This window comes from Helobdella robusta (genome assembly GCF_000326865.2).
Source record: "Helobdella robusta unplaced genomic scaffold HELROscaffold_3, whole genome shotgun sequence".
In the NCBI taxonomy this organism is placed as follows: domain Eukaryota; kingdom Metazoa; phylum Annelida; class Clitellata; order Rhynchobdellida; family Glossiphoniidae; genus Helobdella; species Helobdella robusta.
In genome coordinates, this window is record NW_008704501.1 from 2206676 (window position 1) to 2225520 (window position 18845).

The window sequence follows — 18845 nt, forward strand, 5'->3', positions numbered from 1 at the left end:
CTAATAATATCATTATTAAATATTTATTACAAGGTAAGTAATGTTGTTAGTTTTTACAGTTGTTGCTAATTATTTATAATAGTTAAGTCAATAATAATAGTTATCATTATTAAATAAATATTAGTAATAAATAAATTGTTTTAAAAAAATTACCGACTTACATAAAAACTCAGATTTTTTTTAATTTTTATGTTCAGTTTGTTATCAATTTACTCGTAAAAAACTAAAAAATTAAAGACAAAATGCTTAGCAGTGACAATGTAAGTCTGTAGTAAAGTAAACAGATTGAAGCACACATTTACTTTATTTTCATGTTAATTTCATTTACTTCAGCTCGAATTTTCACAATATTTTTATTTATAATATTTTAATTTTTGATATTTTTAAGTAATAATTAAATTTGTCAACGAATTTAAAAAGTTTGTTTGCGAAATTGAAAATTTTTCGGCGAATATAAAATGTCAATAACTTCGTAACCATGGAAACAACGGTTACAATTTGCAAATCGAAGATAATGAATGTTACTACTCAGTTACTTAAATCGGTGATTTTTTGCGGTTGAAATAAACAATTTACAATGTTCAAATAACTTGTGTCCCGCTTTTTTTTAACATTATATAACATAATTAATCTATATACCAAAGGATATCTTGGGGTCCGGAAGTGAAATATTTATATTATGTGAAGACATTAACCGACCGCACTACTAAAACATTGAGTAATTATTTGTTTTAAATATATTGTGGCATGATTTTTGTATTGAGAATAGTTGAGAATTAAGTCACAAAAGGTATTCTGATGTACTAAAAGGTTGCTCTATTTATCTCAGCTTTTTATTATTTTAAAAAAGTCTTGTATTATGCACAAAATATGACAGTTTTTTTATAATATATTAACCAAATGAAACAGTGAATCAGTAAATAAAGATTTTGTTACTACAACTCTTATTGCATTATTATCTTTACCCTACACTTCAAGGAAAGATGAAGAAGCTACCTGTATTATTTTTATGTCTTGCTTTTCTCTATATATATGTCAACTGTGAAGATTCTGGTGAGTTTGAGGATGAAGAAGAAGATGTATCAGAGGTTGAATCAAAACAACAAGAACCTGACTCTCCTCCCAGAGAAAAGGTTGAATTTTTATCAGTTTACTCATGTTTATTTTAATCATTTCGATTTTTTGTTCATGGATAAATTAACCTTATAGAATTTTTCCTATTTCAAATTACAACAGCCTCTGTAATAACTGCAAAATTATTTAACATAATTTTTTGATAATGATTAACTATAGAATAATATTGATGTTTTTATTTAGTGCTTTTAAATAGAGAAGTATTAAACAGTCTTTCTGTTTATTATTAGGATTACATAGTAAAGTAGTTCAGTAATAAAAAGGTTTATGAATGAAAAGAACTCTCGTTGATTTTTATTGGTTTCCATATCACCATGTTGACTAATTTTTTAACCTATAATTTTTTGTAATGTTTTTCTAATTCAACCACAGCCAGTGTATTCGCCTCCAGTTTTGTCAACTCCAGTGTATTTTGCTGATCATTTTGAGTCTCCAGAACTTTTTGAAAAAAAGTAATAAATATACTATTTTTTAATATTTGTTATGTTTCATATAAAGTGTTTGTCTTGGTTATGACATTAAACTGACCCTCACTGCCTTGTGAGTGATGTTGGATCCTCAAAGGCTAGGCCCACCCCTTATAACTGTGGTTGCATAAGGAAGGGCGTCCTGCGTAAAAATTAGCCAAATAAATTACTTATGATGACAGAAGTGACAATGGGCCCTCGTATCCGGCCAGATGGCGTTGAGGGGGTTTTTGGGTTCATCATAGGTTGCCAAAAGGCAACCCCCGATCTCGGGGAAAATTGTGTCTAAAAGTGTTGTTGTTTGTTGTTTCCTATAAAGTGTGAAAAGTTACAAAAAACGGGGAACTTGTTTTTTTCATATATTTGTCAAAAAAAATAAAAATTACTGAACGAATGTATTGACTTTAACTAAAAAAAAATTTCAATAGTATGGCATAATGAAATGAACTAAAAAATGTTTTATGGTAGATGCATTTTGAGCACTTGTCCCATGTTATAGTTCTAAATGAGAACCAATTTGCATAACTTAGACAGACTTTACATCTCATTTTCCTTTATAAAGAGCTACTTCTACATTAGTTTTAGGCTTAGTGCCCTCTTCTTTTCCTAGCATTTCCTCCATGGTTAAGGGCAACTTGAAAGCAGTGTGTTTAATATATTGTTTGTTGTGTATGTTTTTTTATGTGCATGTAAGAGTTTTTTTATCATTTCTCTTCTAGATGTTATTATTGTTATTTTGTCATAAATGGTTTATAAATCTCTAGATGGATTTTGTCTCGATCCAAAAAAGATGATGCAGAATCTACGATATCTAAATATGATGGTTAGTCTGTTTCATTTAATTTATTAAATAAATCTGTAAGGATCTTAATATTTAATTTGGCTTATCAAAGTTTTTTTTCCCCATAGCGATAATATTTGGGATTATAGTATGCAAGTGATATCTGTGCTGAAAATAATTTCAATTTAATTATTTTTTGGGGTTTATAAATACTTTAAGGCTTATGGGCAGTTGAAGAACCAAAGACATCAGCTCTAAAAGGGGATCTTGCCCTTATCTTGAAGGTCATTACTTTATTTATTCAGCTTACTGCTCTAAAACTACATTTCTTTGTTTATTTTGCTTATCATTCATTCAATGGAATGTTTTTGTTCATTCAACATGTTTTTTTTTGTTTATTCAGCATATTGTTTTTTGTTCATTTAAGTTGTTGTTTTTTTGTTTGTTCAGGTTACTGTTTGAAAACATTATTTCTTTGTTCATTAAGCTTATGAATATTTGTTTTGGTGTTTATATTTTTCAGTAATCAAAACTTGAATAATATTTTAAAATAGGTGTGATGTGTTTTTTTAGTAGATGATTTTATTGGAACATAATTCCTTAATTACTTTTGAACCCTATGTGGTGGATCAGTCAAAAGCAAAGCACCATGCCGTGTCAAGTGCACTAAAAAGACCATTTGAATTCAACGATGACCCATTGGTTGTTCAGTAAGTTAATGATGTTTTACAAATAAAATAAAATTGTTTCTCATGCTTTTAAAAATATTGACTTGCTATTGACTGAAACAAGAATTTTGAGTGAATCCAAACCTTGAGTTTAAATTTAAATGATTAAAACTAATAGTTAAAATTTTCTGAAACTTGGTTAGATTTAGCCATTTTTGGCTAAAGCCGGCTGAAGCCAGCTAAAATTTAGGTTGGTCTTTATCAATAATGGTGAAACTATAATGTTACAGTTAAAGGGTTATAATAGTAAATTTTTGTGTAAGTACATTTAGATTTTAGATGGTTGCATTGGAAAATGATTTGATAGTAGCTAGAGAGTGCTTGCTTTTCTAATAAACTATACACTAATGAAAAGAAAGGAACGATAATGGTCATAACTAATTACTTACAAATGGAAGCACATATTAGCATTCTCAGTTGTTTTATTGATAATGTTTAATAAATTTTTGATGAAATTTCAATAAGATATGAAGTCAAATTTGAAGAAGGGCAAGAATGTGGTGGAGCATATATCAAACTGCTTTCCAAATGCAATGACAATGTTGATTTGGTTAGTAATGGCTTTTCATTCATTTGTTTTATTGTCTATTTTATCTCTGGTTTTAGGATTGGGAATCTGAGTAACTAGATCATATTACTCTTTCCATAGTTAAAGTAAATGTTTTAAAATTCTCTTTCTGGTTTCTTTCATGAGACTGCTCAAATTTTTGTTGGCACATATCTAAAAAATGATCTCTGATTTTCTTCTTTGCATTTGTCTCAATTTTCACATCTTTTTTTGCAGTTTTCCATATTTTTTACGATTCTACAGTTACATTTTTTTTTGCTTTTGAAAAAAGTTATTTTTAAATTTAACAAATATAAAAAAATACATATTTTGTAAACATTTTTATAAAGGCATCAATTAAATCAAGGTTCTTTTGAAGTAATATTTTTATAATTCCAATTATTTTAGCTTAACTTATAAGGTAACATTTCAACAATACAGTCAAAATTCAATGACAAGTCTCCTTATACTATCATGTTTGGGCCTGACAAGTGTGGGAACGATCACAAGGTGGTTACTGATGTATTTGTAATGTTTCTATTTTATTTCAGAGTACAATATCCATTATAATATTTTATTGAATTGAAATTTTATTCTTTTACCTGACATTTTTTCAATATTGGCTCTATAGATGCATTGATTCCATTGTTTACTCTTTTTCTATTTCTTTTGGTTTTTTTTTTAATATTATGATCTTTTGAATTAAAAGTTTAAAGAATGGTGGATGTAATCAATTATGAGAATGTTTGATGACATTTTCATTAAATTAAAATGTTGAAATATTAAATAATTTATTGATTATGTAAAATATGCATAAATGTAATTTTATTTCTACCAGCTGCACTTCATCTTCCGACATAAGAATCCACTCACTGGTGTTTATGAGGTTGGTTGATTTTCTATATTCTTTCCTTTCTCTAACTCAATTTAAACATTATTCATTCAAATTTGATTTGATATTCTACAAGTTTTTAGACACAGTTAAATATTCTCTGGTTTTAAGATGAAAAGTTTAAAATAGATTTATTTGAATGGTTTTAATTGGCAAACAGTGATTAAATTATGGTAGCAAGTTTTTATAAATAATTTGTTAAAAAATGAAAAACTACTATTAACATTTGATCAGGAAAAGCATGCCAAGAAGCCATCAGCCAATATTGACACTTATTTCTCTGACAAGAAAACTCATCTCTATACACTTGGTTTGTTGTTTGTTTGACTTTAATTGTGTTTGTATTTAATGTCTCATTGTTTGAATTTAATTTTATGGCTACATGAGTAGAAGAGTCTAAGAATTCCTCCTTTCATCATATGATTAAATGATTGCTTTCAGAGGACCTTAGATTATTGGCATTGATTAAAATTTGGTTTTTGAATTTACCAAATAGCAGTGCAAAATGTAAAACATGAAAAAAAGTTAACCTTAACTCTAGCATGTTCACAATGCAACAGTGATTGTAAAAATTGAATTGAAAATTAAATTGTATTCTCATGCTGCTTTTTGCTTTTGAAACTTACAAACTTCTAAATCAATAAATTGACAGTTGTAAAGCCTGATAACTCATATGCAATCTACGTTGACCAGTATGAAGTTTCCAGAGGCAGTTTGTTGGAAGACTTCACGTAAGTTTCTGAGATTTTTGATATTGGAATGACTTGTTTTATTTTTAATTAATGCATCTTCATTAACTGAGCTACATTGAAATTTAATTCGTTATTTAAATTTTGTTTCTACGTTGAAAGACCTCCAGTTAATCCTAGTAAAGAGATAGTGGACCCTGATGATAAAAAACCTGATGACTGGGATGACAGAGAAAGGTTTCACCATTTTTTAAATGTGTTTTTTGTTTGTTCGTTCACAATTGTTACCATGGATGCATGTTTCTACGGTCATCGTCTTCCCTTTCACTACTCCTCTCCTACTTATGCTATTTTTTAATTATCAGTTCAATTATTTTTTTAAATGATTGCTCTTAGCTTTTTCGTCTAAGTGCTATTAGGTTTTTAATTTATTTTGAATTACATTATATCTTTATAGTATATATTGCTCTACATCTTTATCATCAGCTACACATCTCTCTACAAATAACAATCAACGGTCACAGATTTTTTTATTTCTAAATTTTTTTATCTCACCTTGCTTGCAGCTTTAAGGTTTCATTTCTTTCATGTAATCCTTTTTTCATTTGCATAAACTTGCACATCTATCTCAAATTTTATCTGGTTTGTGTATAATATTTCCAAAGGCAGAGAATGTTGAGGATTTTTATACAGGTCTTTTTTTATCATGATTGAAAGCAAAAATTTTAAACATTCAACCATGAACTACATAGTCCACTCTTAGTCCACACTCTTAGTCTTAGTCCACACAAAGGTTTTTTAATTCCTCATATGCAAACTCCACAGTATCTGTCAAACTTGTCTAGTATTTCCGTTGCTATTCCGGGCAATCTTTGTTGTATTCTATGTTGATAAAGACGTTGTAAGAGATTTTTTCATGTCTCTTGCGCCAAATGTTTCATTTACTTTTTATATCACTTTTTTAGTCAATATTTTGCAAATGAAGTGTTTAACTTTTCAGAATCAGAGACCCTGATGCTGTGAAGCCTGAAGATTGGTGAGTTAGTTCTTCCTTCACAGTTTACTGTTATTTCATCTTGCTTTCTCTTTTATTTAATCTTAAATTATTGTTTATGTATAACGTCAATAAAAATAATATGTGCTTTTTATTTCAGCACTTTATATTACATTAATGTTATGTATATTTTTTAAAATAATATAGCTTAAAATGCTTCATCATCCGAGTCACCCAGCATAAGTTTTTAAGTTGTTCGAGGAATTAAATCAAGAGTTTGAGTATAATTAGTTTAAATAATTCTTTTGTCATTATAATTTATACTAACGATCTTTTTTGAATTTGTGATCTAGTGAGTGAGATTGTCTTTTGAGGCTGCATTTTTAACCTCATTGAAATTGAATGAGATGGTTGATTTTTGATTTTGGTTGTGTTTTTTTCAAATAAATAACTGTTTATGTACTTTGAAACTTATAGGGACGAAACAGAGCCTGAGATGATAGATGATGTGGATGCCACAAAGCCTGCTGGTTGGTTAGATGATGAACCGGAACTCATTCCAGATCCTGCTGCTGAAAAACCATCAGACTGGTTAGTAGAACTTAATCCTGTATTATCTCAATAATTTAATTGCAACGCCTTAACGACATAGAGGAGAATTTCTATCATGAAATTATCGATGCTATCAAATAATTATTTCTACCAAGCTATGTTTAATGTGTGTTTATAAGTTTTTAATTTTCTTTTCATGCTTAAATCTTATTTTTTACCAACTTCTTATTTTTTATATCCCAATTTTTTTATGTTAACAAGTGAATTTTTGTCTCTCTATGCAATTTTCATGAGACATTTGAAATAAGGGCTCCATCGAGCAATGGTGTAACTAAAAAACTAAAAAAAGTTTAGTTGTTTGAAAGGTTCAGAATCCCGCATTTGTAAATAGTGGTTTTATATGTGCAATTTGATTAGAAAAGCTTCTTATAATTGAGAAACTGGTCTTGATCTTTCAGAATTTAAAAAAAAAAGTCTGACTTGTAGATTTTTACTGAAATAATACATATATTTGGATATCCTTAAAAATTGTTGACAATTGTTCCATTAAAATATCTAAAATAAATAAAAAAAAAAACAAAAAACTTTTCTACTGTTTTCACAAAAAAAGTTAATTAGTTACAGAGTTACAAAGAATAATTATATTTAAAGGTTAAATTGTGTTTTCATTCGTCATCATTCAACAGGGATGAAGACATGGATGGAGAATGGGAAGCGCCATTGATCAGTATGTTTTATTTTTCATTCATTCATCATTAAACGTTTATACCCTATGTTTAAACTTGCCAATTGTATTATTATTTTTCTCATCATTTTCATATTGTATTCCACTCTGAGTTTAATTAATTTAAATAATTTTTTAGTTGTTTTGGCAAACCTTTTTTTTATGTTAAAACAAGCTCTGAATAGTTTAAAAAAATTGCCCTGTCTTTATTTGTGGCAGCTGATTTTTTTTTCAAACTTAACTCCTCTGCACAGAACCTATAGAAAAAATTTTCCAATATACTACATCCCATAAAAGTAATAGTATGAATTATCAGTTTCAATGGTGATGTTAGGTCTAGCTGCCCTTCACATTCTTGACTGGGTTTGGAAAGAAATTCATACTGTTTTAATAGCTAAATTGCAATATTATGCTAGTTTTTATAGAGAATGTTCTGTCATAATGGAAGGATTATAAATAGTTTTGCTATAGACAAGAAATACAGCAGTCTTACAAATTTTCTGCTTCTTCAGCCTGTCAAACCAAAAATATAGAAGCCATTCATGTACCTACAGGATGTTAAAGCTTGTAAATAACAATTTATAAAAACTATGAATCTTAAAGGCTTAGATTTAAAAATGTTTCTGTATATTTTTATTTTCAATGCTTTCTTGCAATTGTGTCTAACCAAATCCTACCGTTGATTTTTAAATGCTGGAAAGGTTTCGATGTAAACGTTTTGCAGACAATCCCAGATGTGCTTCAGCCCCTGGGTGTGGTGCGTGGAAGGTGCCTCAGATTAAGAACCCCAAGTATAAAGGAAAGTGGGAAGTCCCCATGATCGATAATCCTAATTACAAGGTTAACAGAGAAGCAAATTAAAAAAAAAATAACTTTAAATGACTATGGTGAATTACTGATGTAGATGATGCACTAAATTAAATGTCCTTTATGGATAATGATATAAATTTATAACAATTTTATTATTATAAGTTACTACTAATCGTTATTGCTTGAATGGTTCTTCCTTATCAGCGTGCGTGTACTGCATTTACGAACTTATTGATATCTATCTCTCGATTAGAATGATTTGCTATAAATATGCAGGGTAAGTGGTCACCACGAACAATTCCCAATCCTGATTATTTTGAAGACAACCAGCCATTCAGAATGTCACCCATTGTTAGTTTTTTTTGTATCCTGTCTGAATCGTTTCTTCATCATTAGCATTTTTATTATTTTAATTTCAATGGAGGTTGCAAATTAGTTGAATGTTTGCAGCGTTTTAGTTTTTGTGATTTGTTCCATCGAACATGTTTGTTTCTCTTAGGGAGCTATTGGTTTGGAACTCTGGTCAATGTCCAATGATATTGTCTTTGATAACTTCATAATAACAACTAGCAAGCAAACCGCTGATGAATATGCCAAGCAGACATGGTCAATCAAACATTCTGAAGAAGCAAGTGACTCTGCTGTTAGTTTTATACATTATTTTGTCTCTTCACAACAGTTTTAGTGCTCATTCATTATTAAATATGTGTTGGCTTTTCAGCTTTTTTTTGGCTTGCAACTAACCAATTGAAAACTTTTTGTTACTTCTAATAGGATAATAATTTAACAAAAATTATGACATAATTTGATTTTTGTCCATTTTACTCAGTTGTCTCTCTCATTGTATAATTAACTTCATAATTTTATCATAAAATTTATAATATGCATCTACCGATTTAATGATTTCAAAAGTTTTATATGTTTTTGATTGAGTTTTTTTCCTAGCAAAAAATAACATCTCTGCATTTGAAGGATGAAAATGACTGACTTGAAATATTATGCAGGGAGGTTTTATGCAATCAGTCGTTGATGCCACCCACGAGAGACCCTGGCTGTGGGCAGTTATCGTCGTCGTTGTCGTGCTGCCCATCGTGCTCATTGTGGCTTACTGTTGTCTATCCTCGAAGGTTTGTTTGCTTTTATCTTGCAAACATTCACTTGAAAATTAAAATTATTTTAATATAAGTGAATAATTATTTTAATATGATTGAATAATTATTTTAGTGTGAATGAATATTATTTTAACTCGAACAGGGAGAGGACAGAAAGGCTGGTGAGCGCAAGAAGATGGATGCTCGAACAGCTGATGATGAGGTTGATGATGACGAGAATGAAGAATACGGTGAGGAAGCAGAGGGACCGAAGGAGGGAGGTGATAGTGAATACGTCGGAAACTATGATTCTGCCGAAAAGAAAGTCACTAAAAGAACTAAATCTGACTTGGAGGTTATTCTTGCATTTTCATTGTTCCTGCCTTTTAGAAATAAACTATTTTTCATTTTATTTAGTTCATGTGTTATTATCATTGTGTTTCTTTCTCAATATTTGTTGTCAATTATTGTTGTAAAAATGAAGCACTTTAGGTGTTATTGTGTTAGTTTACAAAATTTGTTCAATTGGACGTTTAAATGATAATGTTAATGAGTATATAATAGAATAAGATTTTTCTGTTGACTGCCTTGTCATTCCCTAATTAAACATTGAAGGTATTTTTGTTAAAGTTTTGCTGATTTGTATTTTAATTTAACTGGAAAGAATGTTTTGTTGTTGCTTTTACAGTAACTTATTATTTATGCTGAGTTGAGTGAATGAAATTGCATCAAATGCCATTAAATAAAAATTCTTACTCGATGAATTTGCAGTCAAAGCCAGATCAAGACTGAACATGTGATCAGTGGCAGCAGTTGTTATTACCATCAACTCTGATTTTTATTGTTTATATATTTAATAATTTTTATGTTAAATTTGTAAACCATTGAGGAAACTTTTTTTATAATTGTTTTGTGTGACAATTACTATCAGATGAAATAAAGGCTGTTCTGGAACTTTAGAAAGTTGTACATGATTACTTTTATTTGATCAAGTTTTGTTTAACCCATAGAGTAAGCCAATAAAATTTATTTTCATTGATTGCTAAATAAAATGATTGTTAATCTGTTAAATGGTACCGTTTATTTACTAATCAATCTGTTTGCGGCTCTCTGCAACAACATTTGTGTTCTTTCTGCTCGTCCTAATTGTCCGATCATATAGTTTTTGTTTGTTTTTCTGTTGTTTATCGGTTCAAAATAATATTTAAAATTTTTTCAATCCTGTAATTTTTACGGTACATTGATATAGTTTTGAGTTCCATAGGCAATTATTTTGTCATTTTAATTTTATTTAAAATATTTGTTGTGCTGATGTTAAAATAAAAATTTCTGGTTAAGACTTTGTAATCAATGATTCTGTCTCATACACATTCTCTCACTCTCTCTCTCACACACAACACACACACACACATATATATATATTTATAAATAATAAATATGTATAAATATATACATTTTAATTTTTTTAGTTGTGCTATACACTACATAAGTAATCTACATTTTAGGAGATTTTATTGAATGCAACAGTTATTTTTCCCATCGGCATTACTCAGAGTCTAAAGTTGAGTATCATTTACTTTACATATGCTTGAATCAATGGAGATTTAGAATTTTTGGCTGATGCTGTCCTTAATTTTAGCTATTACTATTTTTTGTTCCTATTATTAGTAAATATATCCAACTCGCGCATATACATCTTTTCAAACCCGGTGTTTCTATGATGGAATGGAAATCTTGTTGAGAAAAGAAATTAATGATTCTGAGCTTAGTAATAAATGCATGTTAATGAATCATTAGGATGGGTAGAATAAAAGTAATTATTTACTTCGAACCATTTTTTAAAAGAAAATCTAGTCTGTACTGTGTCGACAACTATATAACTGATCTCGTTTCTCCTACACTGTTTTCTAAATAACCATCTTCCAGTAATTGACATGCTTCTACACCTACAAGTACCTTCCTGATACATTTTCACAAACTTTACCGTTATAGACTTGAAGCACACAGTTTAGATCAGCTGCGCGTAGCATGTCGAGGCAATTCATGCTTCAGTCACGTGCACATTTATTTGTTTCCAAAAAAGCCCGCATTCCAATCGTCTAGGCTAAATCGGCAATAGATATCTCTATACCATTTAACTTGTAGAAAATCTCGCTAGTGCAGCCGTGTTTGCATCTGCAAACTGAACAACGAAAGGAATAATCACTACAGCCTGTGTTCAACACTGTCACGACAGGTTTCGTATGATTGAAGTGCATCAATTCATTATACACATTTATAATTTCGATTAATTTTTTTAAAGAAGTTATTCTATCTAATCTAAAAAATCAAGATGTAAATTATAAATAACTTCTACGTTTTGCAATGCTTCCTCTATCAAAAAAGCTGTCTGATACACCAGGGCACTTTGACTGTTTATTTACCAACTCTGTTTGCATAACAGTTTTAGCCATAAAATAATTGTGGCGACGGTAATAAAAAGTCATCTATAAAATAAAAGTGCCTGCCTTGTACCAGACCATATAGGCGTAGAATATTATAAGAGCAAGCAGGTGCGTGCGAGTGTCTACAAATGCCACAATACACTAACACCAATTGCTAAATCTGCATTTGCTTTTTTTGGCCCTTTTCTCTGGAACTCTCTTCCTCCTTTTCTGACTCCTTCATCACTTAGGAAGTTCAGAGCGGATCCCAAGATCCATCTGTTTCCAAAATTCATTGAGGAGCGATGTTGAACATCGCGGAAATAGTGCTTTATAAACTGATTGATTGATTGATGGATTGATTGAATGACGCAAACGCTTCCAAGTTAACGTTCAGTTCAAGTAGTTTGACTCAATTCTTATGTATAATTCAAATTCATTTTTACGCCAAGGTCATTTTTTCAATTGTTTCTTTTATTAGTTTCAAAGAGTTTTGATCATCCAGTTAACAACACATTTAAAATTTAAAAAAAATATGAGTATATGGCAAAACCATGTATATATAGTAAATATTATATGCATATATTTAGAATATATAGAATATATATATATATATATATATATATATAGAATATATATATATTCTATATATATGATTATAATGTTATATTTTATATATGTAGACAAAATCATACACTTAGAATAACAAAGACAGATTACCGATGTGATGTGACATGGAATTTCTAACTGTTCTTTGTTCCTAGTGCGAGTCATTAGTTACAAAATGGCTTCTAAATCGAGAACTACGATTTTTGACGAAATGTTAACTTATATAAGTGAACCAGTTTTTCAAGTTCCTGTGAATTCTTTCATGGATGAACATTGTTTAAGTTAGTCAATAAGTACTTTTACTTTTGATTCTGAACAAAATTTGCTGCTAATTTGTTAATTAATTATGATAGAAGATATTCTGATATGACTATCTCAGTATCTCTTCTCTATCTATCTAATCAAGAAAAACTCTATCTATCTGATAGAGTCTTTCTTGTTTTTCTTATTATTATAAATTATATTATAATAATTAAATATTTTTGATATGGTTTATGATATTTTAATATTTGTAAATATAATAAATAATAATAAAATGGCTTTTTGATTTGTACTCATTCATGTCATTTGTAAAATTTATATAAAAAAGTAATTATTAAAGACTTTAATAATCACTTTCACTCTTTAATAAAGAGTAAACCTAAGAAATATTAAAATATTATTATAAAATGTTTAAAAATTCACTACTTTGTTTTTACAATACATATTTTTTCATTTTTATATTGAATATTTATTTTAGTATTGTTTCAAAATATAAATTTAAATATTTTTACTGCAATTTAAAAATATCCAAAGTTAAAATTACTTAGTAACAAAAATATTTTATGCTTAATTATTCATAGTTTTTGACATTGACTTGGAGCCAGTGATGGAACATTACAAAATTTATGAGTCTTACAGAAAAATGGTACTTTTTGACAATTATAAACACTTTTTTGTTGCTGTTTAGGTCTGAATTTGTAAGCAGTATTTGTTAATATATTATGATTTCATGCAAAATTTGCTGCTCTTTTAAATTAAATTTATATTCTGTATATTAAATATAATTTATACTAATTTTTAGGTTGACAAATTATTAGAAGCATTTTGCGAAGATGCAAACATTTCTCAAGATGAAGTCATCTTAGGTATTTCTAAACTGAATAAAATACCAGACCTACATGATTTATTTTATGTATGTTTAAACATTTCTATTCTGATATTTATAATATTACATTAAATTAAATTTAAATTTTTATTCTCGGTCTGCAGGTATTTTATTTTGTTTTTTTTTCAGCCATGCTCTAGAATACTTATTTTTGTAGTCTTAGGTGTACTTATAGCCTTATACAGCCTTCTCAAAACCTTTTTATGTAGAGTTAAACTTAACTCAGTTTTTAATCTTTACTTACACTATCAACTTTACTTGGTTTTTGCATTTTTAGTTTCATGTTTTTTTTTACTACTTCTTATCATGGTTAAATTAACTTGAATAAATTTTTATTGAATAAAATATGTTACATAATTTTGAAGTATTTACTACTTGGTGAACTCATTTTTTCAATATCTTCAATTTTTTATAAAAATTATGTGGCTAGCAGTTGGCCAATGTCAAAGCCTATATTTTGAAAACAACAATTTATCCCTTTATATTTCTTTTTTTCCAAGTTGAATTTAAGCAAAAATGGTGTTAAACAGATAAGTATTATTTGTAACCAACAAATTTGAGCATTTGATTGCTCAATTGATTTAGAACTCATCCACATAACACCTGAAAAATTTGTTTTAAAATAAACTTAAATGAGCTACCATCCTTTTGTGGCTTTAAAATGTGACAAGTGAAATACTCATGCTCTAAGGAATGTATAGTAAAGTTGCCCAGTTATTTTGTTAAACTCAGTTGATACTATGAGATATTTCAATGATCATCCCTCCAGCACTTTTTTTTCAGTATTTTTTCATGTCTGTGTTAATTGTTGAACATTGATTGTAATTAATTTTTAAATATTCACAGGCAACTAAATGGTTTAATTTTCTCAAATTTATCTTTCATTTTCTAAAAAATTCATTGAAGGTTTATTTTGAACAAGTGCTGTCAGCAAACGATTTCAAACTGTTCTATCCACTAATGGCCAAACGCAATATTCTCATCCAAGAACAAGTGCTGGCTATGATTCTGGCTGCCACAGGAATTTTACCGGATTCATTGACAAAAGGACCATGCCATTTTCATATTGAACCTAAAAGAAAAAGTGGAGCCAAAGCTGATGAGAGATTGACCCACAGTGGTGTAAACACAAAAGCAGTTAATAATGAAGATGGTGATAAAATGGAGAGGGAAATTATGCATGATGTGTTGAGGTTTCGATTTACTTTGGTGATTCAACTGTGACCTTAATATTTGGATTTTTTTAATGTTAGTTTTTTCAACTAATATCACGTTTCTAAATTTTTTCATTTAATATTTAGAAAGTCTCAAACTCAAAAAATTGTTGAAGAGGAAAGTTGTGAAGAATATTTTGATTCAAAATCCATTGAAGCTGTTGAAAGAGAAGTGAAATCACTTGCAAAGGAAAGGAAACAATTGGAGGAGGTTAAATATTGCTGGAATTCATTTTTTGTTACTGAGAACTGAGAGAGATTTGATAATAAGAGAAGTAAAAACAATAGTAATAATAATAACAATAATAAGCATCAAACAAAGTAAAGATTAAAATAAACAAGTGTGGATGATAAGTAATGCCGCCAGAACAACAGTACAGCAGTATCTCTTAGTGTTGTTGAATGATCTAGGAAACCATGGATAACAGATGACAGGAAAAAACGAGAACTACGAAAAACACCTTTGGAATTAGACGAAAAATGTTTTGAATCGGATGCTAGGCGTAAGACTTTAGTTTCAACATTTAAATGAACAACACATATATTGATAGATGTTGTTGCATGCAACATTTTACTCAAGTGTTTGGAGTTTTATGTTATATGGAAAAAATAGATTTTGTAAGAAATAAACAGTATATGGGACTGTAAAGACGAAAAACTAGAAAGTCAGAATAGTATTGAGACAGATAGCCGTGGTTTTTGTCTAGTTTGAAAAAGTAAAATAGGCGTTACTTGAAAAATTGGTCTAAAATTGAGTTTAGGCGAAGGTTGAAAATGTAGAAAAAGAAATTATCGTTTGAAGTTGCTCGTTATTGTTAGCATAGTGATGAACGTTCTAGTGAGGAAGTTATTTTAAAACTGAGTGTATAATGATAATGTTGGTGAATAATTAAGACGGGCAATACACAGATTTGGTTAAACGTTTTGTGAATGAAATTTTTCTTCATAAGAGTGCCTGTTTAATTTATAAACTGTCGTTTGAATGTTTTTTGAAGTTTGGATTTGAATTTTGGCTCGTTTAACCGTTTACTTAATAATCAATTTTTTAATTTACAGCGAATGAAATTGATGTTCTTAAATTCAAAGGTAAATATTTTTATTAAAAGATTTTCAATAATTTTTAAGTATGAGATGGGCCGTAATTTTGAGAGACATTAGAAGGAGGTTCCAGAATTATAACTATTGTCAGGGATTGTCAGGGTTTCCATCTGTAGCAATTTTACAAATATTATGTGGTATAATGACAAAAACTGATTTGTAGTTTAGATTGTGACGTAATAGGAAGGATATTGGTTATGATAAACAGTTGAGCAAAAATTGACGCTAAATGAGTTTTCGATAATAATTTTCACGTTTCTTTGACAATGCTTATAATAATGCTTTATCGTAGAATAGGTTAATCTGTGGATTCCTTTATTGATTCCTATTTGCATACATTGTGGAGTTTTTAGACACATGGCTTCATTACATCCTATCTCTTGCGTTTCCTTTAAGTCTGTCGTACATGATTCTGTCATTCTCTGAATTCTATTCTTTCAGTGTCTTTTTTTTCTCTCGAAGGACCATTTTCACTCTGTGAGTATGCTCCTTTTCTGCTTTGACAATATATATATTTTTCATTCATAAATTTTTTACTGAATTTTTCATTTAATCTCCATTGGACTTTGCACAAACAGTTCATGTGTCATATTTAATTCCTTCTTCAATTTTTCTTATAGTCCTGCTGCCAGTCTAACTCTTTTCCGACTTTTCGGAAGCTGTTCAAATGTTTTTTGTTGAGAGGATAAAAAATTTGAGATTAAGAAGTTGATTGAAATGAGTGTCAGTCGTCAAAATAGATAAGAGATATTTTGAAAAAAATGTTAAGATTTGCAATAAATTTGAAGTTAAGTTTTTTCTTATTAGCGTTTTTGTTTTTCGTTTTGAAAATAATTTATTTAAAATGATTTCAATGTTAAACTTCTCGATGCAAGCCTGATGACACTGAAGATGCAATCGGACGAAAGCCTAAGCTCTCTAATGAATTGTTGACAGCCAGTGAACAGGAACCGTCCATTGATATTTCCAAATTAAACATTCTGGTAAACTTTTTCATTTTATTTTTTTTCCATCTTGATTCTTGCTTTTGTAGCTTTTAAAAATTATTCATTATTTATGGTTTTCATTCCTCTACCACGTGCGATCCTCATTTTAACATTAACATATAACTTTGAATTCGACCAAATTTTACTTAAATAATTTAAGGTGAATAATCGAGACAAATGCATAACGATTAAATAAAACGAATTTTTTTTAGACAAGTTCATCTAAATTGAGTCCCGAAGAGATAGCCAATCGCCAGAATTTTTTGCGCCAACAGAGAGACAAGCTGCTGTCTATGAAAAAGGAAGCCAGGGAGAAGCAATTGAGAAGAGCGGATGAAGATGAGAAATCTAAGAACCGACCTGTGTCATCAAGGACGGCTCGTCTGCTCATGAAGCACAATGGACAAGGTGACTCGGGTGATGATCGTTCTGCCAAAAAAGAGGTTTACATTGCCGTTATTATTAACTATCAATAATGGCTATTTTGCTTTCCAGACCCACTACACGCATAAAGACGGAGCGTGCGTGGTTATGATTCACGGATCGTGAACTTCTTATTCTTACGTATATATCAGATATCTTTTTGCGTCTCAACCTGATCAGCTTAACTTAAAAGTTATTACACCATTACGCTATCCCAACCCCTCTGATATTGTTTCATAATATAAAATTCATTTTTTTTTATAAAATTTAATGATTCGATGAAAATTTTTTTCATATCATTTAAACGTTAGAAGAAGACGAATAAATAGAGCTTTTGTTATATAGAGATTGTGAAAACTAATAAAAAAGTATTCCTGATTTTTCTCAAAATTTTTTGTGTTAATAGTTAGGTACAGAACTTGCATTAAAATGTATAAATTAATTAAAATGTGTGGGTCTTGGATGTATTTACGTATAATGAATATTTTCTCTGATAAACCAGGAGGAGAAGAAGTTGGCATTGAGGAGAGCCATCGCAGAGAAGTTGCGCCAGGAGGTTATAGGGAAAATGTGATGACGACCGTTAATTGTTTAATGCAACACTCGTTGACATTTTTAAAGCAATTTTTAAAACTATCAGTCTGTTATAGAACAAAAATCTTTTAGTTATAGATAAACAATTCTTGATTTATGAAAAATAACTCATAACTTACTTCATGTTTCGTGTATGCACTTTTCTATTTTATTACATGTTTTAGTGTACAAAACGTGTGCGTGTGTACAACTTGTACAACGATGCGAACGTATCTCTACAGACATGTAAATACAAATTTTTGCATTTGTGATGGTTTTTTTTTTCAATATTTCATGATCACGTCAAAGTTTAATGAATTTGTTTTACTTTATCTGGTTTATCACAAAATGACATTTATCTTGATGCTTATCTTGATTTTGCTGAATTGCATTATTGTTTTAGATGCAACATAATTCTGTGATCTGTTCCTAATAGATTCGTAATTTGTATGTTTGAACTTTGAACTGAAATAAATTGTTTTACAAGACGAACATGTTGGAATGTTTTGTTGGCCAGCATTCTCATGAAGATTTATTTCGTGAACATACCCCGACAAAAAAAGCCACTGAATATAAATTGTCAATAAAAAATCAATTTGATTGTAGGAGAAGAAAGGATTGAACATAATAGAGTTGAACATATGTGCAAACAATTTTATTTTTATATTTGTTATATAACTTGTGAGTGAACAAAGTGTTTTTGATATTCTTATTGTTAGATTAGTGGTACATATATTTCAATAAAAATGATACGGTGAAATAGACTTGATTAAATTAAAAAAAGTTAAAAAAAATAAGGTAACAAACAAGTTCAATTATTAAATAAAATAATCCATACAATGAACGATATCTGAGATATTGAAAAATAAATTAATGAAATAATACAATTACGTTTGAATTTAACAAGTATACGCACACAAACACACGCATACACACACAGATTAATTATGGTGCTAATCCTTC

General features: G+C 29.2%; 2 protein-coding genes across 2 annotated transcripts; both read left to right on the forward strand.

The window, feature by feature from the left end:
• The first annotated feature begins 975 nt into the window (after positions 1-975).
• HELRODRAFT_184962 (hypothetical protein) lies at positions 976-10756 on the forward strand. Its single transcript, XM_009021142.1, has 20 exons — positions 976-1133; positions 1507-1586; positions 2366-2424; positions 2602-2666; positions 3016-3092; positions 3576-3660; positions 4099-4167; positions 4496-4543; positions 4784-4859; positions 5202-5280; positions 5401-5475; positions 6239-6274; positions 6710-6823; positions 7471-7511; positions 8233-8348; positions 8595-8669; positions 8818-8961; positions 9323-9445; positions 9573-9764; positions 10181-10756. Exons 1-20 carry the CDS (start codon positions 984-986, stop codon positions 10199-10201), a joined length of 1725 nt encoding a protein of 574 aa, XP_009019390.1. The 5' UTR covers positions 976-983; the 3' UTR covers positions 10202-10756.
• A 1860-nt stretch (positions 10757-12616) lies between these two features.
• On the forward strand, positions 12617-18560 carry HELRODRAFT_188546 (hypothetical protein; the record flags this gene model as incomplete). The annotated part of the gene is made up of 10 exons (XM_009021143.1): positions 12617-12722; positions 13284-13348; positions 13505-13615; positions 14495-14781; positions 14890-15013; positions 15859-15888; positions 16776-16883; positions 17099-17329; positions 17812-17865; positions 18489-18560. The coding sequence occupies 10 exons, from the start codon at positions 12617-12619 to the stop codon at positions 18558-18560; spliced, it is 1188 nt and encodes a 395-aa protein (XP_009019391.1).
• Positions 18561-18845: the final 285 nt, after the last annotated feature.

Coding starts and splice junctions, on each gene's coding strand:
- HELRODRAFT_184962 (XM_009021142.1), top strand. CDS start 984: ATGAAGAAGCTACCTGTATTATTTTTATGTCTTGCTTTTCTCTATATA. Junction 2,425..2,601: donor TACGATATCTAAATATGATG/GTTAGTCTGTTT, acceptor AAATACTTTAAG/GCTTATGGGCAGTTGAAGAA. Junction 9,446..9,572: donor ACTGTTGTCTATCCTCGAAG/GTTTGTTTGCTT, acceptor TAACTCGAACAG/GGAGAGGACAGAAAGGCTGG.